General features: G+C 34.7%; 1 protein-coding gene across 21 annotated transcripts in view; it reads right to left on the bottom strand.

Annotated features, from left to right (window-relative positions):
* NRXN1 (neurexin 1) overlaps positions 1-24608 on the bottom strand; it is a 1119427-nt gene that overhangs the window by 299515 nt on the left and 795304 nt on the right. For all 21 annotated transcript variants that reach the window (XM_042981375.1, XM_042981374.1, XM_042981369.1 and 18 more), the window contains one exon: positions 8810-8991. In XM_042981375.1, the coding sequence (XP_042837309.1) occupies positions 8810-8991 (182 nt within the window). The remainder of the gene's footprint in view (positions 1-8809; positions 8992-24608) is intronic.

A 24608-nucleotide genomic window follows, 5' to 3' on the forward strand; every position in this document is an offset into this window, starting at 1 on the left:
TCACTGTCCAACATAAATGAAGAAATGGCCATTGGAACTTAATCACTTTACTCTGAACCCAAAATTTTGCATGAGCCACATTTGCTAACAAAAACAGAAAAGAGTACAAAGACTACAAAAAAAAATAGTAAAGTGTAATTTGCCAATTCTTTGCCAGACAATCGACTATACTTTCTTTTTCTAGGAGTAGTAAAGTACCAAGTGCCTGTGTAACACAATTCTGATAAGTAGAAACAATACTTCCTGGTGAAAAAAAGCAGGGAGAGTAAGGACAGATGCCGGCACTCTACCTGCCTGTGCCTATAACCCTTCCCTCTCTGCTCTGCCAGATTGTGTCTCAACTCCTCACCTGCTAATAAGACTGGTCAAGGATGAGTATAGATTCCCTGTTCACTCTATCAGTTTGAAGTTCCTCCAAAATATTATGAGAAACATTTCTGGAATTTGGTGAGAAACAGATAACGTCGTAAGAGTAACTATGGGGGAGATGTCAGGTTTTAATCCGTAATTATTAGATGGATATGTGGTTGCAAGATGAGAAGTTCAGTTTTTTGGTTTTATTTTTTAATTTTTAAGTTTATTTGTCTATTTTGAGAGTGGGGGGAGAGAACAGGAGAGGGATAGAGAGAGAATCCCAAGCAGACTCCACACTCAGTATGGAGCCCAATGCAGAGCTCAATCCCATGACCCTAGGATCATGACTTGAGCTAAAATCAAGAGTCAGATGCTTAACTGACTAAGCCACCCAGGTGCCCATGAGTTCAGTTTTTAAGGTGGTAAGTTTGAGGTGCCCATGAGACATCCAGGTGGAAATGCTGAGTATAGTCATCAGAGGGAAAGTCAGTACTAAAGATGTGTATTTGGGAGTGAGCAGTCTATACTTCCTAGCTAAAATTCTACTTTGAATTTTATATAATACTCAATATTAAGATTGACTTATTTTCACAGACCAAAAAGCTCCAAGAATCAATTAAATTTTGATCTTCCACCAAAGAGCTTTTCAGGCCTGTCAATCTTGTGTTTCTACTTTTTTTGGACAGGATGACTCTAATGGGAACATTCAGGAGGAAGTATTTTCCTTGATGGGAAGAGCCCACCATTAAAGTGTCACCTCAGAAGCATAATGGCAGGATGTTCTTCCAGGGCTACATTTGTTGGCAGAAAGTTAAACAGCTTATCCACCTGATCTACAGTAGGGTATAGGCCTCCTCTGTCTTGACCTAAGAATTCTGAGGTCCAGCATACTACCTCCAAAAGTAAGCTCCTAAAGACAACATAAATTGGATTTCACAGCTCTGAAAATGTTTTCATCAAAATGACTTTTGCAAGCTCAGTGAACATTATCTCCAGTTCTTTCCTCCTGATTTAAAATGTAGATTATTTATGCCTACCATTAACTTGAGTGTCCCCTAGTATATTCACCTAAGTCATTTCCTTCCTTCATTGAAATGAGATGCATCTGTCTGCAGCGGCCCAACATCAGCTTTAATAGGACTCCATTGCCATTGTGTCACTTTCATCTTGCTTCCTGATCTGTGGCAGACATATTTAGCTATGCTGTTTGCATTTTTAAATTCTGTTTCTCTCGTGCATTTTGCTTACGGCTTTCAGTGTTTGTGTGTGTGTGTGTGTGTGTGTGTGTGTGTGTGTGTGTAATAAAAGGAGTCTTCCTGATCAGTGTACGAATGACTCCTAATTCAGTATGTATTCCCTAAACTAGTTCTTAACCCTCAAGCAATGTCTTCATTACTCATTTTCCATCAATCTATATTGTGTTTAGATTTCTACAAAACCAGAATCCTTAATAACCTGTTTTCATATGCTTTCATTGTTGCTCATCATTTCTTCCTCATACATGTGGACTCTGTCTAGATCATAAGAATAAACGTATCAGGCATGTTCTGAGCATGGCAGATCTTAACCATGTCTTCTCCTGGGAATCTCTTAACCTGGTTCAGCTGCTTCTGGATTCCCAAGCTCGTATAAGATTCCAAATGTTTTGTTTTAAACTACTAAATTGTAGGTAAATTTGTTATATAGAAAAGGATAATTAGCACAGTCTGAACTGCATCATAGGTGATCAATAATGATGTGTTGAATGAACCAAAAGAGATGTTACTTGAAAGTAGGTTTTGAAAAAGAGCCACAGCAGAAATGGAAGTAGAGTCAGTAGTTAGAAAGGATTCAACAACAGGTCCCTTGTTTTGGGAGCTTGGCATAAGAAAAGATTTGCTAAGAAAACTCATCAGGACCTAAATGAGAATGGATTTGAAACTATTTCTGTAAAATAGCTTGACATCTGGGGCGCCTGGGTGGCTCAGTCGGTTGAGTGTCCAACTTCAGCCCAGGTCATGATCTCACAGTTCGTGAGTTCAAGCCCATGTCAGGCTCTGTGCTGACAGCTTGGAGCCTGGAACCTGCTTTGGATTCTGTGTCTCCCTCTCTCTCTGCCCCTCCCCAGCTCATGCTCGCACTCTGTCTCTGTCAAAAATAAATAAAATAGCTTGACATCCACCACAGAGGAATGGATCAAGAAGAGTAGTGAACATTGGTTGGAGCAGAAACTATGTACAATATTTTCTCTACCTAGGTATTGTTTCAGCAGCTCTTCCAAGGACAGTTCTGAGCCCTAGACTTCTTTCTGCTAGCTCAGGAGGCTACAAGATCCCAGAGACAACCCTGAAAACATCCAACATTTGAATAGAGAAGTTGACGACTGAGCAGAATTGAGACAGTGAGATGAATAAGAAGAAACTTTCTGGACAGAGTTAGATATAGAGATATGACAAGAAGTTCATTAACAAATAGATTAATACATTTCCTGGAGTAAAAAGATAAGTATAGAATTATGTGAAAATGGACCTGAAAATGGAAATTAAGTTCAGAATGTTGAGGACATTAAATGTCAGGCATAAAATGTGCCTTTCGTTACCTGTACACAATTGGGAGACATCAATGTGTTTAATAGAGGAACAAGTGAATCAAAGAAACATTTTAGCAAATTAACCTGATATAAGTATATGGAATGGCCTGGAAAGTATTCAGAATAGATACAGCAAGATAATTCTAACTGATAATTACATGGACTGAGAAGGTGTATGTAGAGATAGTTGTTTTGGTTCTCTTTTCTTAAAGTACAAAGCAGTGGAATTTCAAAAAAGGAAATAATTCTAGAAATCTAGCAGTCAAATTCAGAGAGTTACTGATGTACCACAGGTGACAACCAGCAAATCAAAAAATGAGAAACTGAATTAACTTCCAAGGGAAAATGATGAGGGAAATAGTCTGTATTAATGCACTTGACCACACCCATCCTGAAAATAAAGACTATATTAAGATATCTGGATGACACTTAAGCCAACAGAACTATGACCATAACTTCCCCCATTTTCTCCAAAGATAACTTGCATCTTTCATTCCTTAGAAGCCTGAACAAGAATTTTACAGCACATACTATAAAAGACATCATTTTAGTCTTTCTTTCAATATTCTAGTCAAAAAGGCAACATGTTCTCTAATTCATGCAAGAACCAGGAAAACAAAACCAAATAAAATATTTACTGTATATGATTAACAGGGTCAAATTTTACTATTACATGGCAAAGTAAAACTCTTAAAATAGGTGAATCTATTGGTTAGAAAGAAAATTTCAGATGGAACATAATTTAAATTCAAGAAAAGCCTGTAAGAGAGTAATTGTGTTTTATCTTGCACTCATGTATAATTGTTGACTTTAAAAAGATGTTTTTACATTTAGTTTTAATAAAGCAGGATTATAAAGTATACAATATACTAAATAATGTTTATTAAATAAAATTTATTAAAGCAAAATAAAATGTAGAGATGAGGAGAAAGATGAGAAAGTGTTGACTTGCCACTGATATTGATAAGTTATTTTAGGACAAGTAATATTTACTCTAAATATATTATGCTTCTAGGCTACACTAAAACCACTGATCAAAAGGTGTATTTCTAAATCAAAATCAATTAAGAGCTTAGTTTCAAAAATAAGGCTTCCAACCCAGCAAAGTACAAAGAAGAAACACTTACGGCAAATATGTACAACAATTCACTAATCAAATTTGCAATGCTCTTTCATGCTCCCAAGATGAAAGAATTTCAAAGAACACTCTTCACTCTTCCTTTCTACCACCCTCCACACATTTCCCCTGGTCAGAACCAATGTACACGTTAATATTCATGGCAGTGAGTGAGCACACATTTGCACTGGCTTTCTCCTGTAAGTCAAAGAGGGGTTAAGCAATCTGTAATTAATGTTGCCAGACTGACATATATGAGATGCTTCCTCTAGAGTGAAAACACTGACAAAATTTCTAGATATGCCTTATAAATTAATTTTTAATGAATTTAACTTTTTTGTTAATTGTTTCTAATAATTATTTTACTCAATATTGATTAAATAATCTTTAACACTAACTTCAATGTGTATAACACTTTACAGCTTAGAAGTGTCTTCTTTATATTCTTTATCCTAAAAATCAATCATCTGTTTATATTCTTACAAATATTATACACATAAGAAAGTTAAAGCTGCAAGAGGAAAAAACTGAGATGAACCAAATGGAGTCACATTGGGACAAAGTATGTTTGCTGTAAATAACCTAAGCTATCTGGTGACAAGGATCCTATTTGGCTCATTCATTCATCCATTCAACAATTGTTCATTGAGATGATTACTAAGTGGTGAGATAATTTATTTTTGTATCCATGGAGCCTAACATAGACCTGGGCCATACTAGTTGCTCAGAAAATATTTCTGGATAGGCTGCTAGCATGTAGTAAAATGAATGTTGAAAAGCCCCAATTCTATATTATGCTATGTTTCTTATTAACCATCATTATTATCAAGTTGTGTTCTCTGACATGAGACAGTTTATCTCTTTTGGAAAGTAATGGGCAGATATGAAACAATTAGAGGACAATTCATGATAAAAATGAGTTATAATAAATGAGATAATTACTAAAGAGAGACAATCATTCATCCAACAAAAATTCCCACCACACGTTTCCTCTAAACAACCAACTACCATAATCAATTCTTACTTGACGATTCAAAAAACAAATCAATAAAAATATGCAACTTTTCAATAATATAGCTATTGCATATCAAGTGCTACATTTTTTTCTGTTATAACTAAGTAGTTAAATGACTTTCTGAGTTACATAAAAACTATACTGCATCTTTGGCTTCATGTTGACTAATGAAAAGCTGTCTATTCTTAACCTAAGCCATCATATTTTCAATATATAATTCATTAATTCATTTATTATTTCAGAAAATATTTATCAAGTGCTAGTATTCTAGGCTATATGCTAATTAACTGTTCCTTACTTCATGAGTGTATCTTGCCCTCATCCCCTCCTAAAACCTTACAAGTTTCAATAGCAACGTCATATGGCTTTGAGCATAACAGTGGTAGCAGAAATATTAATATTATTTAAAATATCTTAAAAACCAGGCTACCTGACTCAAAAAACATTTTATTCCAAGTTGTTATAACTTTAAGGGTACAATTAATCAAAATTTAAATATGATTATATTTTCAAGTAAAAACCCAAATAATCAATGTAATGAAATGGGATGATGTCAAACATTTACATCTTCATCGAAATTATATGCCAGTCATACTTTAAAAGTTATCTAACTGAAATGGCATTGCACATTTCAGCAAGACTGGAGTACCTTGTGAGGAGTACAATCAACTTTCCAGCTTACTGATTAACTTATTAATTAAAGGTAGAAATACAATTTTTAAAGATTAGCACAGAGTTTATGTTTGGCTGATCTTGAAGGTTTACAGAAGTTTTTCTGGCATTTTAATGGATAATAATTAACATTTACGGATAAAATATATCATCTATGATATCAATCAGGTTAATTTTTAAGTCAGTAATGTTCATAAACAAAAATCAAACAACAATAATAAACAAACTATAATTCTACAAATCTTGCTTTCCTTTGAAACTTCTAACCCTGAAAGAAGCAGAATAAGTGATTCAAAGAAAATTGGGATAGATTTAAAGGCACCTAAATAATGTAACAAAATACAGTCTGAATATTCTCAAATCTAATATTATTTAAGAATATTTCTATCACCCACTGGTATCAACTCTAGTACTCAGACACTTAATTTTCCTTTCCTTTCCTTTCCTTTCCTTTCCTTTCCTTTCCTTTCCTTTCCATTCCTTTCCTTTCCTTTCCTTCCTTCCTCCTTTCTTACATCCTCCCTCTCTTCCTCCCTCCCTTCTTACCCTCCCTTTGCTTTTTAAAATATCTAACTCCTCTTTGTGTTCCTCTTCTATGTAGCCAACATTATAGGAGTTAGAGGTAACTTCAATAGTGTAAAATGCGTAACAAAAACAAAAACAAAAACAAAAACAAAAAAACCCACAACACTGGCCTTGTGTTAATTTAGTTTGTATGTTGAAATATGTTAAGAAGTGATTTATTTCCATATAGGCAACTTGCTAGGTCATTAATGGCTGATCACCACTTACATGCAATGAGGAAAAAGGGAGGGAGATAAATTTTAGTTAGCCAGGTTTGGACTAAGACAGATACTAGTAATTGATATAGGAGGAGTAGGGCTGACCAACAAGGGTGTTTAGTAAGCCCAGGGAACCAATATACATTTTGCATTTCCCAGTCAAGTATTGGCTCTCAAATCAAGGGAAAGTTTGAAGATAGCAAATCCAAGACGGAGAATGTATAGAGACAAATAATGAATCCACAGTGAATAGCCAGGCAAAACCAAGAGGGAGATACAGAAAGAAGGAGGCCTTCACAGAACAGCTGTCATAAATTCATGGCAAGTAAAGGAACTGTGGAAGGTACTAGGTTGGTACAGACACCTAGAAAGTCAATCCATTATGTATGGAGGGACTCTTAAACCCACATTTGATCAGATTTGGAAGAAAAAGAGAACACCCATTCTTATAGACTAAAACCCTCTGACCATAAAACAAACAACAGTGGTTTGAGTAAATTCAGTAACATTGCCCCTTACGATTTGAGAGTGATCATTGTAGAAACTTTTCTGAGGATAAGTGTGTAATTGGTAATGGATCAATAAGTAATTTCTTTCAGGAGCAAAAGCTCTTGTTTTCTTATTTATTTATTTTTTTGAAGGTGCAAGGCTCTTAAATCAGAGTGGAGCAAATACATTTAGAAAGTTGAGATTACTCTAAACAGCAACATTCCTTACTGCACTAGTTAAGTTTATCTCAACTAATCATTTATTTATGATGCCATAAAAATCCAGATGCTTTCAATTTTGATTGTTAGATATTTGCTGAAAGGCAGTTGAAATTACTTTCCCAGGGTTCCGATTTGACAACTGCATTTTGAATTGAAAATTTATGGCAGTTCAATAATGGTTGTGCTGAGGTGTGTGTGTGTGTGTGTGTGTGTGTGTGTGTGTGTGTGTTGTGTGTTGTCTCTTTTCTTCTTTCTAAGATTAACAATGAATTTAGTTCTTGTGGTCAGTGTAAACCCCTACTGAGCTTATTTGAAATCATAGAAGTCTAATGGAAAACTAATTAGAAATTATGGAACTAATGGAAAACTAATGGAAAATTTATTAAGAAAATAAATGAATAAAACTGAAAATTAAGACCCTGCAAAAGTCTGTGATAATGTATTTTCCTCCTATATGTGTTTGGTGGTTTTCCTAATTGTTTTAGGATGAGTGCCTGAAAGCCAGTGTCCAAGAGGAAAGAATCTGTTGACCTAATCAAATTGTCCTCTGAGGCATGGGTGCTAGTAAAAGGAGAACCTATAGGGATGGACAAAAGCAAAACAAAACAAATTTACACAATCACATGAGACAGAAAAGATAAACTATGCCTCACAGATACAAAGGGAAATGGAAAGACTTATATATGTTTGGAACCTTCCAGAAGATACAGATTTTCAACTAAGAACTATGATGATAATAACCCTTTAGAGTTTAATAGTTGACCCTTTCTTATGGTTGTTACTTTTGTATATCAGTAAAATATTGATATCTCTTAGCAATAAGAGATTACCTGTACTTTGCAAATATTTTAATAAAACAAGAAGATAAAGAATTACAACTATACAAATTAGTAACTCTGAATGCAGAAATATATGGCAGAGTCTTCAAGCTATAAATCAGTTAAGGCAAAAGTTTAAAAAAATAGCTTTCTATTCATGACCTATTATTTTCCATCTATGATATACTGACTAAATTCTTCCAGTAGGCTTAGAAATTGGAGCAAAAGGAATGGTCAAGGGTTCCAGGATATTAATGGTAAGAGCTTACTGTACTTTCTTGATATTTATGTATCAAAATGAATATAAGAAGGCACAGAAACAATCTATTCACTGTAATTCCCTGTAATTCTAGAGTGAGGAAAGAACTAAGGACACCAGATTCAGATCTTTTGATGTTACCAGTATTACAACCTCCTGCTTCCAGTCAGATGTAACAGTATCAACTAGGCAATAACTTAGTTTATTAATTTGGCAAATCTGCTTAAAGTCAATAAGAACATACCAAAATAAATCTTTGTGAACAGAGAACTGAGAAGAATTCACACTTAACAACCAAAAAAATACATTTTCTATTGTAAAGAACATTTTTAGCAACAATAGTAGGAATAAGGTCTTATTACTTCTAGATTGTATTTATATTTTCTGTACCAAAGTACTGGTTGCTGGGGAAGAGAAACTTCCAAAAGAAAAAGTATAAGTTATTAAAAAAAAAAAAAAAAAAAAAAACTAACAGTAAAGACAAAAGTTAAATCTTATTTTTAAAGTACTTACTATATGAAGCTCTAGGTAGTCACCCAGGCCAGAAGAACTGTCCACTCGCACCAATACAGCTTCTTTTTGAACAGTGCTAAACCCTATGGCCAGTCTGTCTGCTCGTGTACTTGGCCGGTCATTAGGAGGCCACTTATACGTGATTTGTCCACCACCTTTGCTAAAGATATATGTTGTCCCAGCTGGAAAACAAAAACCAAAACCAATTAGTCCAAATATATCAGGTGTACAATTTTCCTATGTTTGTTACATTGACATATCCGTAAAGGATTAAATTTATACCAAGGCAAAAATTAAAAAAAAAAAAAATGAAACTATAGCATAAAAAGTAAGCAAATCACAGATTTCAATCAAACAGGCTCAAGAGAGTGAATAGAAGATTTTTAAAAGAAATATCAAGGCAGCTCAGTTTTTAATACACTCATTAAACCTACCAGCAGGTGTTCCAGAACAAATGGGAGATTACTACTTTTTCCACTGAGTTGGACAAGCATGGAATCTAATGGGGTTTTATTTCTCCCTGCCAGTTTTTCAGAAATGGTTTAGTAGGAAACACTGACTTTGGCCGCTTCCAAAAGGAGCAGAAACATGTATCAACTCGTTTTTGTTTTTGAAACAAGAGTTGCATGTGCATGTGACAGGGTCATACAGCACAGTGAAGCAAATCACAACAAATATACTACGAATCAACTCTTATGGGGAAAGGGTCTATTCACATATGACAGATAACTAATGGGTAAACAGTCATAAGCCCCAGGAGTCATGTCAGAAAAATACAGATAATAGAGCTCATCAATAGAAGTGAGATCTTATTTAACAAGCAATATCTAGTAGCTGTCAAACTATCCAGCATCATAAACAGACTCATTTTTTTTCTTCAAAAGTGAATACTTGTCTTACAGTAGTAAGAATATTATAGCCTCATTTGGTGAGTGTTCAATTTTTACTTTATGGTGCTGATGTCATTAAATTATCCATCTTACTTTAAAAGATTTTCATTTCAAACAAGTTTACACTAAGCATCCAATGCACTGAAGTCCTATCTCATTATATCACAATGAAATCTATCTCACTGAATGCAATAAAATGAAATCTTTAAGTCAGAACATTTGGAAGAGACATGCAAAGAGACATGCAAAGATATAGATATAGATACATATAGATATAGATATAGATATAGATATAGATATAGATATAGATATGAACACATATCTATACACACAAGAAAAGACTTTACTAAAAGTAAAGTTTGTCCATACTAAAAAGGATAATAGAAATATTTGCATAGTTATCCCAGGAAGAGCCATTGGGGTAAAATAAATTTAGAGGCTTACAGTAATAAAGGATACCAATACATGTTTATTGTGTTCCCACTATGTGTCAAACGTGATAAAGAAAATGGTAAGAGTGAATATTAAAATTAAGCCAAGGGTGCCTCAGTGCCTCAGTCGGTTAAGTGTCTGACTCTTGATTTCAGCTCATGTCATGGTCTTGTGGTTTGTGGGATTAAGCCCCGTGTTGAGCTTTGTGCTGATGACACAGGATCCTTGGGTCCTCTCTCTCCCTCTCTCTCTGTCCCTCCCTTGCTTGTGCATGTGCTCTCTCTCTCAAAATAAATAAACATTTAAAAAATTTAGGCCACAAAATATCTTGTGTTTATAGAAAAAAAGCTCCTACCAAGAGTGAGGCTTGTATGTAAAAGGTGTTGGTACAGCAGTATGTATTCTGTCTGAAACATTTCCAAAGTCCTCTGCAATATGCCTCCTGCTTGACTGGTTAAAAGGGCCTTGGTATGTTGGGATACCTGGGTGGCTTAGTTGGTTAAGGGTCTGACTCTTGATTTCAACTCAGGTCATGATCTCACGGTTCCTGAGTTTGAGCCCACGTTGGGCTCTTTACCGACAGGGTGGAACATGCTTGGAATTATCTCCCTCCCCGTCTCTTTGTTGCTCCCGTGATTGTGTTCTCTTTCTCAAAACAAATCAATAAAAAAAAAAAGGCGGCCTCGGTATGTAGACATGACACAAGAAACATGTCAGAATAATACTGAATGTAAAAGTGATAAAATAGAATCTTGTTAGAATGCAATGGTAGAGAAGCTGTGTATTCTCTATTAATTTTTTTGGATATTAATGCATGAAAGTAGTTTATCTCTCGCATGTGGAAACAGGTAAGTTATACTTCAAAGGAACCAGGCAGTGTGCAAGTAAAGAACATTCAGAATATACAGATTTGTGTATCAGAAATGTTGGAGACTCCAGGACCATTTATGTTCTATATCATCAGAAGCTTGTTACTCAAGATATTAATAAGCAAGAATCATTTGATAAATATTCTTCAGCGTGGTAATTTTTGTAGATGATTAACGAACTATTGAATGGTTCAACAATGCCCACATTGATAAAAATGGGACAAGAACACATAAAAGTGAAGGTTTCTTTAACAGGAGAATGTCGTGGTGACCTCTGAGTACAGGTACTCAATTTTATTTTCCTCCTTTTAATTAATTTTGTTCTCTAGTGACTATGTAGTTTCTATGAATTAAGACAAATATTCAAAACTAGAGATGCTGCATAACAATGTAAATCATATGTAAAAATTCAGGTGTCTTCCAGAATCACCAGAGGAAGGTGATGGTGGAAAGCAAAATATCTTGTATTACATAGCAATTTTTAATATTAAAAATATCACTTTCACAACAATTTTTCATGTCTTCTGTACTTCTGTATGGAAAGTAGGGTAAGGGCGTCTGGGTGGTTCAATCAGTTGAGCATCCGACTTGATTTTGGCTCAGGTCATGATCTCATGGTTCATGGGTTCAAGCCTTGATCAGTCTCTGCACTGACAGCAAGGAGCCTGCATGGGATTCTCTCTCTCTCTTTCTCTCTCTCTCTCAGAAATAAATAAATAAACTTTTGTAAAAAGCGGGGGGGAAGAAAGTAGGGTAAGCAGTTAGCCCCATGTTACATCTGAGGAAACTTAGTCATAAGGATTGATTTGTTATCTCAAGTTGCAACCTTAGTTAAGTGACAGAGCCGGTAGGAAACCTAGTACCCAGACTCCTACTCTTGCATTTTTTTTATGACAGAAATGTTTCTGTTATCATAACAAGACAGTCGAGAAAAAGTTAATTGGATGTGTCAGTCTGAATTTATCAAGGCCGACTGTTATCATATTCTAATGTCTCATATCCATAAAGTGACATTTGCACCTCATGATCATATACTGTCCTTTCACCTCACAAGGCTTTCAAAAAAAGAAAAATAACATGTAAATGTGAAGTGACAGAACATTTAATATATGTAGATTAACATTTAGTTTAGAGTATACTTCCCAAACTTATGGAACTATGAAAGTTTCCAGTTGCTCAGTTATAGAATGCAAGGATAATAAAGGTTTGTATTTTCAGGAAGATAAATGTCACAATGCAAATATCATTACTCAAGATTTGATTTCATCTCATATTTCAGTGAGTGCTAAGACCTAGCAACTAGCATTCTATGAACCACTCTACAATGATTTCTGGCTCTTTCATTTCACCAAAACAAAGTAAAACCAATTGTACTACCTTGTGCCAAACAATGCAATTATTTCCAGCATCTTTTGTCTCCAGATGTATCTGGAAAGCAATCTCTCTTCCCTCTTCTGTATGCATGATAGTGCAAATGTCTTGTATTCATCAGCATAATCAGAATCAAGAGAGGATAAGAGAGGATAAGATGTCCACTCCCCACCCACAGCTCCCTTCTACCTACCTGTATAAGCATCTTGGTTTTCTTTAAAAAAAAAAAAAAAATCACTTCCTATAAAACTCTACAAAATCTCCTATGTTCTTAAATCCCCCTTTCAGAAAGATAGAAAATTACCTTATACTCTATTCTGGTAATCTTAAAAATGTGAGAATACTCCTACAATAAAATATAGTGGGTCATGCGACTAAAGTTTCAAAATCTACTTCATTTAGCATGCATCTTCTGGAACCAGGGACATAATGTCCTTACTATAGCAGATAACTAAAAAATAAAGAATGTAAGCTCTGAACAGACCTGGGTTCAAATCCCAGCTGAATCATTTACTAGCTACACTGACCGTGACTAGCTTTTTATTCTAAATCTTGGATATTCTGTCTGTAAACAATGAGGATACTAAAACTATACACCCCATAGAGCTTCTGTCAAAATTCGATGGGTATCACACAGTCACGCCTTAGTCCAATTCCTGGCATATGGTAAGTGCCCAGTAAGTTTTACAGAGAACAGATGTGTGTGTGTGTGTGTGTGTGTGTGTGTGTGTGTGTGTGTGTGTTAAAACTATAAAATAATGGAAAACATACAAAAAATAACAAACACTGCAACATTGTTGTTTTATTTTAATATAAGATGTCTTAGGAAAGTTTGATTCATTTCAAAGTTGTGTGAAAGCCAAATGCCTTTGAAGAAATGACTTTCCTCCCTCCCAGTTTTTATTAATCTTTTCAGTATTTCATTCCTGGGATTAGCACTTTTTTCACATAAACCCATTATATTATTATTTACATTCACTAGTAGTTGACAATGAGAAGGATATTAAATTGCATCACATGGGAGCTTTCATGAGAAAAAGAATATTAGTTCATCATCATAAAACATCTAGCATGCTAAGATTTATAGCAAGATGCAAAAAAAATTCACTTTGTTAAATAAAGGAGTAAGTCTACATAAAATGACTGCAATCTAGCTTTATTATTTTAATTTTATTTTTATAGAAACATGGTTTATTATATTATATAAGTGAATTCAATGTGCAAGAACTGTACATCTTAATCACAGTTCCAGGTCTTAAGAACACAGTAATGTGTTCACCTCTATTATTTATGCATGTTTCTGTATGACAATCACTGACATATCAGTGCCATGACTACTAATGGATTTATTGTAAATTAACCTCGACATCCATCACATTACTGAATGTATGGATGACTCAAACTTAAAGTGGTTTTCAGCAACCTCCACATTTAAGTTGTGCAGCAAATCTGTATTACTCCAAATTCATTAACAGAGCTGGCTCAATCAGATGCAAATTTATTTGTGTCAACATACTTTACATGGCAACAAATGTTTGTACAAATTATACATGGGCTCTTATTTCTGATCTCAAAACTGTCCTGTGATGTTATGATAAGAAATATTTTTAGATTTTATTTAACATCTATTTACCCAAAAGGCTCTCCCCCCCTCGTTTTATGGCCAACCACTCATTATCTAAATTTGCCCACTTCAGCTTCGTTTCCATAAAAGTTAGTATGTCCCCAAATGGATTGAACCTTTCTGAAAAAGAAAACCAACTGGCATGTATAGGTCTGTTTGATTACTGGTTGTTCTGGATCCTTGCTATATGAACAATAACTTCTAAGTAGATTAGCTTCTAACATAAGTATATGAATAAAAGGTTCCTTTCTGAAAGCCTGTAATTCTTCAAATGTCACTGTGTAGCCAACATGCAACATTCAGGCCATTATAATTCTATTAGATATAACAGAGATATAGCACTTTTTTTCCCCTTTAAAGTTTTCCAGGTAGTCACATGGAATTAAAATAAAACAAATAAAAGTAAGAGGAGCTTTTATTCCTCCAGTAAACTTATTGGAATAAAGAGGCTAACTTAAATTTAAAATTTCTGAACAATTTCTACCTATGTAAAGGCATTCTTTTGAGTAAAGTTCATAGAAGCAAAAAACAATGAAAAAATTGTATAAAAAGTTTTTGTATAAAAATTATTTGTGACCATGATAAAATTTATAAACTGGTGAAACTTAAAAAAAATAATAAATGTTAACAATCTGACAGGTACATAAAGTAACAATTCGTTGCAGTTCATTTTCTTCCTAAGTTCCTGTAAATTCTTTGTAAGATCACAAGGAATTATATCATGAAATTGAGCACTATTGTTTCCTAATTTCTGAAATTTCATATAGGAGGATTAACAACTCAAGACAGGTGGCCATTATATTAGGAAAGATGAATGGAATCAGAACAATAACAGTTCCTACCTATAAGATGTAATCAACTCTACATCAAAAAGTAGTAACAATTACCAACTTTGAGAAGAGACAGCAGCCCTCAATGCTGCTATTCATCTAAAGGGGAACAAACACTAGGAAAAAAGTGAAAATAAAGACTATATATCTTAATTTGAGCCTTCTTATGGAAGACACAGACTTGGTAGAATTGACAACTGGCTAAAAAAGAAAGAAAATGACATAGGATTTTTACTTATATGTCTTTGAGAAAAAGAGCAGGATAAGTTCTTAATAAAGGAAACAGGGCAAGAAACATGGCCTGTCACTAAAATGGTTTTGATACTGACCCTATAGTCTGAATCAGACCAAAGCAAAGAAAGTCAAGAAGAGTTTAGGTAATTCCCAAACAATGCAAGTCTTTTCAAAGTAACTAATAACTACACTCAGGATAGAACAAACAACAGGAGGTTTCTCATATATGGCAAGTCATGTGTTCCAGCAGAATCCTAGACCCTGAGGAATTAAAGAAATTTATTCAATTTTAAAAGAAAACAATTTGTTGACTCTTTCTTAAATTTAATGCAAACTGAGAAAAAGGGGGAAAGTCAACGTTGTGAGCACCTTGTTTTTGTGCAATGAGATTTCCGAAAGTGACAGTGGACGGGGTCACTGCCCACATGCTAGCTATTAAATACCCATCATGAACTCTGTGCAGGTTCTTTCACAACGTTCTTGAACCCCATACAAGTCAGTATGCCTTTAGACTCTCAGGGTCTCCAAAGAATCACTAGGCATTGACAATTAATATCTCCCAAACTTTTCCTGGGATCAAAGGAGACTGAACCAGTCAGATTCCACAGTAAACTTAGGGGATGTGCAAGCAGAGGACTTCTCCTCACTAAACTGGCCTATATGACATTTGGTTCTGGGCCAGCCAAGATACCATTTTAAAATAAAAAGTGGTGTGTGCTTATTCAATAAGAAACTTCAATCAAAATAAAACCATCAAGAAAATGGAATAGCAAAAAGCTATCATGATTCCTATAAGGTCAGAATTATTATTCTCAAAGATAATTTCAACAGTAATTATGCACTTCACTAAGTAAGGAAGTTTTCCCTTCACCTACTGGCCCAAAACTTTTCTCTTAATAAAAATCTTTTTCTAACAGGGGTGCCCATGTGGCTCAGTCTGTTAAGCTTCCACCTCTTGATTTCGGCTCAGGTCACAATCTTACAGTTTGTGGGACTGAGCCCCACATCAGGCTCTGTGCTGCTTGGGATTCTCTCTCTAACCCTGCCCCACTCATGTGTGTGTGCATGCGCAGTCTCTTGCAAAATTAATAAATTAACATTTAAAAATCTTTTTGTAATAAATATTCCATATTTTTCTATGGTCTATATTTTCTTTAATAAAAAATCTATATTCTGCAATCTTGGGAGAACAATATATTTAAAAGTGAATCATGTATATTTCCCATTTTAATATGTGACATTTCCATATTTTGACATTTATGTAAAGAGTATACTGCATGAAAAAAAATATTCATTCTTTTGAAAACAAGTGTGTTCCTCTTTAATAACTTAGGTAATTCTTTATAATATAAGTGGATTCATGGTTGACCTACCTTGTCCATATCTTAGACATTTATTCAGGAATACCACAAATAATGCACAGACTATGCATTGTACAATTAAAAAAAAGGCAGCATTCATATAAGGGATATGAATGGTGTTCACCAGTCTTGAATTAATCACAGATGCCAACCGCAGTCATTTGGATAAGTCATTCTCTTTTTCTGTCTTATAATGAAATTAATTGAAGTAGGAAACATTCTTAAGCTGACCTATCTGTTGGTCATCTGATAATTGCCAATTATGTGAATGGAGTTAAGAATACAAAACTTAAAACACACAGCCCTTTCTTCCCAAAGAGGTAGGACCTGTGCATTAACAATAAACATCAGGGCAGGTTGGGGCACCTGGGTAGCTCAGTCAGTTAAACATCTGACTTCAGCTCAGGTCATGATCTCACGGTTTGTGAATCCAAGCCCCACATCAGGCTCTGTGCCAACAGTGTGGAGCCTGCTTGGATCCTCTGTCTGCCCCTCTCACCCTCTCTCAAAAATAAATACACATTTAAAAATAAATATCAAGGCAGGAAATTTATGCCTTGTCATAAACTATGAAACGTCAGATAAATGATATTTAGTCATGTCACCATCTATTCTGGATTTTTAAAAATCTTGCAAAAGGTGACAACAGTAAAGGTACTGATTAATGGCAACCTGAAAAATGAGCAGAAAAATGAAAAGCAAGAATAATTATATTTATGTTTTATCAGATCAAAGTCACATAAGTAGTGAAATTTGGAGATAATTCTCAAGCCAGAGAATACTATTTTTGAAAATCTATTCAATAAGTAACACTTCACTTAGTGGCTCCTTTGCAATGTACTTTCTTTAAAAAAAAAAAACTTTATTATTTCCTTCTCTAAACATGTTATTAGAAAATATACCCTCCAGGAAGAGTTGGGTTCAATAGATTGAGCTTCCCAAGCTTGTTCCGTGATCAAGTTCTAAGTCCTAGAAACTTTTAAAAGGCTATCAGGGTCTAAGTTCTCTTGCTGAAAAGAAAAACAAATAAGTGGTATTCCTTCCACCAATCAGATTAGGAAAAGATTCATAAAGATAGCAAAGTGATCTAAAGTTAAAAATCAAACCGAGCAAAGCAATCTCACAACCAATAACCCTAAGAACATCAAATGCTTATGTCTTCCCTTCTGAAACTAGACTCCCTCCAGCAGTAAGTGAACTTTATTAAAAAGTCTCTTGCAAGTAATTCAGTAATCAATTTGCATTAGAGCTATAGGCAGCAGGGATGGGGAGAAAACAAATCTCACCTTCCGGTATTTCAAGAAAAATCTTATTTTACAGAACATATGATAAGTTGTGTAAGTCCCTAATAAATTCTTAAAATTATTAGCTAGTCAGTAAAAATTGCAATTGACTACTGATGCCCTTAAATTTACTTTTTTTCAAAAGTTAATTGCAAAAATGGCTTTCATCAGGGTTTCAGAGTCAAGAATTTATTAGAATTAAGGCGTCAAAAATTAATAAGTTAAAAAAAAGTGACAGAAGCATAGATTTAATGCTGAAATTCTCTTAGAGATAACTAAGCAAACCTTTTCTTTTCAAATGACAAAATGGAGGCCCAGAGAAATCAAATGGTTTTTCAACGTCACACAGGCGGTTAGGGTCTGTATCCAACTCTATTCTCAGTTTTTCCACAAGACAATGAAAAGCTAAGATCCAATGACTGCTTCTTGTTTAGAAAAATAACTAAAATTCACAAATCAAGGTCTCACTTCAATCATCTCTAGAGTCTTTTTAATGATGCTTTCCCGGACTGGTTTGGAGAGACACAAAAGTTTCTGTAATGACACTTAGCAGAAATGATTCACTCACTTTCTGACATTTTCAGAGTTTAGCCTGAATCTTTAAAAGGTGTGAGAACTTTGCACAGCTTTATTCTAACCATCCCGCCTCAGAAGCTATCCCTGCCTTCGGCTCTTTGTAAGGATTCCAAATTACTGAACAGAGATGCAGAAAACAAATCTTTATCACTAATGCCATGATCACTTCTATACCAGAAAGGCCTTATAACTTTTGACAATGACACTGTCTCCTGCCCTTAACAGTGGAATTGAATCCTGAACACAAAAGTGCATGTAGTTATTTTGAACATTGCATTACATATTTAATATAGAAGCCAGCATACAAACAATAAAATTCATAATAATTTTAAGGTAAAACCAGAAATATGCTTTTATTTGTTTCTCATCTTAGCTCCTCTCATTGACCATCTTCCTGCCTGTATGCTATATTTGTCATTCTCCATCTGACGAGGTCCCAGTTAGAACTATTTGCTACTTATTTTGTATGAGAACTAGATAGAATGCTAGTTTCTGAGTCAGAAGTCACTTCAAACTAAGCTCTAACTTTATCGTGCGCAAGTGGAATACACATTCTCTTCTCCAAGTGACTTTTACTTTGGCGGATATATGCTTCTCTGCTGCACTTGGTTTTCTTTTCAGTCTAGCTTCCCACTTTCATTCCAATCAAAGTAGATTTGTTCCCTTTATCATCTACAAAACCTATTTTTAATTTACAAACTATTATATAATATCAGAGCTGACTTTTACTGTAATTTCCATCTTAAAGGTATGCCTACTGAAAACAGGGCCTTGCTTTACTTCTTGGTATTCTCATCAGGTTTGTGTGCTTTTATTTATCAATCATGGATAGGGGCCTAATATATTCCTTGAACTAAGTTAGGCCTACTGACATAATAAATAGCATAAAGGTCCTCATTGATGAGTATAAAAAATTCCATGCCTATATCCATTAGTAAGATGGGATATCTATAGCTGTATAAGAAATCTAAATAATTTTACTAAATACAAAAAATTCAGATGAGGGCATAGATTGCCTAGATTACCCTGATAATGAACACCATTCTCTATTTCATTACATCTGTGTGAGAAACAACTGTAATGAAGAGTCATGAAACACTTAACCAGGTAACGGTGATTATGAGAGAGTTCTAGATCCCATAGTTTGCTTGAAGAACCTAGCCCAAACTTCTCCATACTTTATAGGAAGGAGCTAGATATAGTCTGCCAGGCTTTAGGCCTTAAAATTTTATTAATCATCAGAAAAACCCAGAAGATGGCACCACAACCAACTGATCAAAATTAACATCACCAGTAACAGGACATACCAAATTCAGGGGAAATATGATGGGCTGAAAAGGGCACAACGTCATTTCTGTACCATTTTGGCATAGCCTCTATCTAATCATAAAAGATCCAAGAAACTGGAATTGAAAGATAGTCTACAGAATAACTGGTAGCATTCTTCAAAAGAGTCAAGGTCAGGAAAAACAGAAATACTAAGGAGCTCTTCCAAATTGGAAGGGACTAAGGTGACATGACAACTAGATATAACGTGAGACCTTGGTTTAGAACTTGGACTGCAGAAGAGGACGTTAGTGGGACAACTGGTAATGTTTGAAGGTGTGTAGGTTAGTACATTGTACCAATGTTAATTTCCTGGTTTCACTCATTGTGTTATGTAACATGTTAACTTTGAGAGAGCTAGCTCAAAGGATAAGGAGAATGTTTTTGTGTAACATTTTTCTCAGTCTAAAAGTATTTCAAAATAACTTAAACAAAGAAACGTATTAATTATGAAAAGCAATTAAGAATCTTGAATAAGATTGTAGGCCATGGGAATCTATGCAACAGAAGTAGCTTAAAAAATCCCTAGCTCTTGACTTTATAAAGATAAATATAAGAAATCTCATTTAAAATGGAGTCTGGAGGGCAGAAGGAGGAGCTCTCATGCCCTAGCACTCTTTGTCAAGTGTAGACCCCAATAGGAAGAAGTTGAGAGAAACACTTTCTCCAGGCCCGGCAACAGCCCAGCTAATGAGAAACTCAGCCAATGAAAAGCTACTACACCTCGGAACTCCCAGTTTACTCCATGGTCTTATAAAAGCACTCCCTACTCCTCTCTTACCTCTATAAAAGAGCATTCCTTTCCTCTCCTTTGTTCACCAGACTTGCCTATGGTCTTGCCATAGTTTGCATGTCCTGATTTGCAATTCTCTGCTCTTCCTAAATAAACACATCTGCTAGTAAAATAACTGGCTGTTTTATTTTTAAGGTTAACAAAATGAAGTTTTGTTTGTTTGTTTGATTTTACTCTTTAATTCTCATGCCCTATTTCACCCTTTCCCCACAACCCTCCACCCAAACACACACACACATACACACACACACACACACACACACACACTTTCCCTTTGGTAACCAACAGTTTGTTCTCTGTAATTAACACAAAATGCAGTCTTCAGTTTGTTTGGCTATGAGAAATGGAGAGTATTTAGAGGTAAGTGGAAGACTTAATTTTTGTTCTACATACAAGAAATTTGTTTAGGGGCACCTAGGTGGCTCAGTCGGTTAAGTGTCTGACTTCAGCTCAGGTCATGATCTCACTGTTCTTGAGTTCAAGCCCCGCATTAGGCTTTGTGCTAAGAGTTCAGAGCCTAGAACCTATTTCTGTTTCTATGTCTCCCTCTCACTCTCTACCCCTCCCCCACTTATGCTCTCTCTCTCTCTCTTTCTCTCTCTCTCTCAATAATAAATAAATGTTGAAACAAAAAAAGAAATTTGCTTAATTTGCTAAATAAGAAAAATCTCAGTATAAACACTATTATTAAGGTTTTCAAGTAATAAGATACTGGGAAAATTAAGATTAAAATAAAAATTGCCTAAATAGATAAGCCCAGTCTAAGATCAGTTCACTCAGAAAACCAAGTACTATTTATCAATTTATTCGTTCATGTATTCAATCACTTGTTAGCATAGGTCATTGTAGAAATCACTGAAACTCTTATGAAACAGTTTCCAGTCCTAAAATCATGTAGGTAAACAATCTTGAGATAAAATCTATTTGTCTAACCTTATGATAAGAGATTACTAACATTAGTGTGAGTTAATTCCTTCTATAAGTTTGGAATCTAAGAGAGACACTAGTACAAAAGAGAGGCAAAAGAGAGTAGTACCAATGGTAATAAATGTTTTTTTTAAATATATTACTTACGTTCACATGTGTGGAAATTAGTACCATTGACCCTTTAACAACATGGAGGTTAGGGATACTGACCCCACACACACTGGAAAATCCAAGTATGACTTTGACCTGCCCAAAACTTAACTACTAATAGCCTACTGTTGACTGAAGCCTACTGATAACATAAACGGTCACTTAGCACATATTTTATATGTTATATGTACTATATACTGTATTCTTGGAATAAAGTAAGCTAAAGAAAAGAAAAGTTTAGTAAGGATATCATAAGAAAGAGGGCACCTTGGTGGATTAGTCAGTTAAGTGTCTGACTCTTGATTTTAGTTCAGGTCAAGATCTCATGCTTTTTGGGATCAAGCCTAAAGCACACAGCCTACTTGGGATTCACTTTCTCTCCCTCTCTTTCTGCCCCTCCCCAGCTCATGCTCTCTCTCTCTCCCTCAAAGTAAACTTAAAGGAATATCATAAGAAAGAGAAAATACATTTGCAGTGCTGTACTATATTGAAAAAAAAATCTGCATGTAAGTGGACCCATGCAGTTCAAACTCATGTTGTTTAAGGGTCAACTCTATATACTACAGTTGTGATGAAAGAGATGAATACAAAGACAGAGAATAGTGGTCATTACAGAGGAAAGTTTCAAATCTCTTCTAATATAACAAGAAAAAAAAAAATCCTGAGTGACATTATTTTCCAAGTTGCTTGAAAGACTCAAAGCCAGGTGGTTTAGGGAGATGTTAGGGAAAGACTCTAACTGAAAATAAGGAGTTGGGATTTGACAAAAGCAAACAAAGCACAATTGTGAGAGGCAGAAGAATACTGCTGGAGAAAGAGAATGCAATAATTCAAGAATAAAAACATTCATACACTCAGTAAAAATTATTTAAGCCTATGCTATGTATACAGCACCATGCTACACCCTGGGAATACAGAGGTTATGTCAAAGCTCTACAATCCAGCTTTTCCACAACTCACTATTCATTCAACCAGAAGTCAATTTTTTACTTTCTTTTTTATATTCCCATTCATAAGCCATTGTTCATATTATATGACCTTTAATCTTCAACATTGTAATAAATACACATCCTTACTGATATGATACCATCCTGCCTCTTCTTAATTTGAATCTACCTTAGAAACTAAAAAATTGTTTTTTGAAGCAGCCTGTGTAATCACTCTTGTGTTCAAAGACCTTCAATAATTGATCCATCATCTGCCAAATTAAGCAAAAATATCCTTATTATAACTTTAAACATCTTTCATAGAAACCAACCCTCTACTTCAGCCAAACTGGAGAATTCACTTGGTCTCCCCAAATATCCCCAATTCTCTTTGGAGTAGACAGAATTTCATATGGTTCTGGAAAAATAAGAGAAAATATACTTTTTGTGGGCAGGATTTTCATGAGAAAAGTCACAGAGGCACAAAATGGGTTCCAGAAATAAGCAGCAATAGTTCCACTTGTATTAATGGGAAGTTACTTTCTTTTCTCTTAAAGAAGCTGATGCATTTTTAAGCACTACTATTTCCTATCTCCTTGCGTCCTGAATTAAGTCTCTACATAAATACAAAGTACAAATCCTATAGTAGAAATTAGGACTGTTCAAGGTCAGTATTAAAAAGAGATTAGATCAGTTCCAGTATTTCAGCATATTTGTAATTCTAGGAAATGAAAATTTCCTTTAACAAAGAGTCACATAACTTCACAAAAGTAGAAAGAAAAAAAAAAAAACATGATACTACTGTCTTAAGAGAGAGACATTACTTAATAAGAAGTGTCTTGGTGATATTTGCTATTTGTCACAAATCTTTTCATTCCATCTTTATCAGAAATAAAACCACTTCTCATTTGTCTTTAAGTCTCGGTTTATACTTACTAGAAAAAATAACAGTAACAGCATCCAAAATTAAAGTATATGCAATTTTGGTTTATTTGTTTATTCATTCATTATCCTAGACTCTGAAACAACATATGAACAATAAGAATAAAATTCAGCCGACTGCCAGAGGTATCAATCCACCTATTTTCATAATAAAAATTACAAGAAGCAAAAAAATTGGGACTTAGTCCACCGTCTTTGACAAACAATTGTGGCTATTTATCATTTACAATACCAAGATGGAAGTTTTTTAACCCTTGAATATATTTAGCCAATGAAATTCAACAAAAGAAATGAATTTTGAAAGCCATGAAGGGGGTGGGGGGGGAAGGTTCTCTACAGAGATCCTTCTATTTCACCACCCATGTGAAGATATATAACTATGTGTGAGAGTGGTTTTTGAAATTGAAATGATTGAAACATTAGAGGGTGGATTAAAGTGCCAAATCAGCCCTGGGGCAGGGAAGTGTCAAACCTTTTTTCTTTTGTATTTGGTTCATAAAACTCTATCTTCCTAGACTAAAATTACAAGGTGGTTCCAATCTGCACCTCAGATCCTCAAATGCTCAGGTCCCCAGTCTCAAAAGACCCTCAGGTTTAAAACGTAAGTCTTTGAGCTCTATCATCTTCAAATAGCACCTCTGAAAATGGTTGAGAAAGACGTATAGGACAAAGAGGGAAGAGCACTATTAAAGGGTGAAGTGCGCTTCAAACTTAGAAACAGCCAAATCTAGGATCAAGCTTAAAAGTTTAATTCATTGTAAATTGGTTATTGTATTCAAATGAAGTTTGCATGCCATCTGTCTTTGAAGTCATTTAAGTTTTATGACTCTTGAGGGAAAAAGAGGCCATTTCTAACTCAGTATAGTCTGCTTACTACTATCAATCACTAATTAGAATTAATTATTAAGAAAGTGATTCCTTTTTTCTTGAATATTCTAAATCATTTATCAAAGGATGACATGACTTTTTGTTCCTTCTTTGGTATATTGAAGTGATAGCCCTATGACATTTGGGTAGATACTACTGAATCGATGATTTTAGTCAGATGTGTGACAATAATGCCATCTAAAAGCTACATTTAACCAAGAGAGCAGTATTTTTGGAACAGCAGGCAGTATAAAAGTGCTCTGTGAATATTAACATATTCTAGCAAATTAGTGTGCACTCATTATCATAAGCAATTACTTACTGTTTAGATGCAGTTCATATTAAATTGGCAAGCAATTTGCAAGAATTAAAACATAACGTAGAGGGCTTTCTGAAAA

The sequence above is a fragment of the Panthera tigris genome, chromosome A3, assembly GCF_018350195.1.
Source record: "Panthera tigris isolate Pti1 chromosome A3, P.tigris_Pti1_mat1.1, whole genome shotgun sequence".
Taxonomy (NCBI): domain Eukaryota; kingdom Metazoa; phylum Chordata; class Mammalia; order Carnivora; family Felidae; genus Panthera; species Panthera tigris.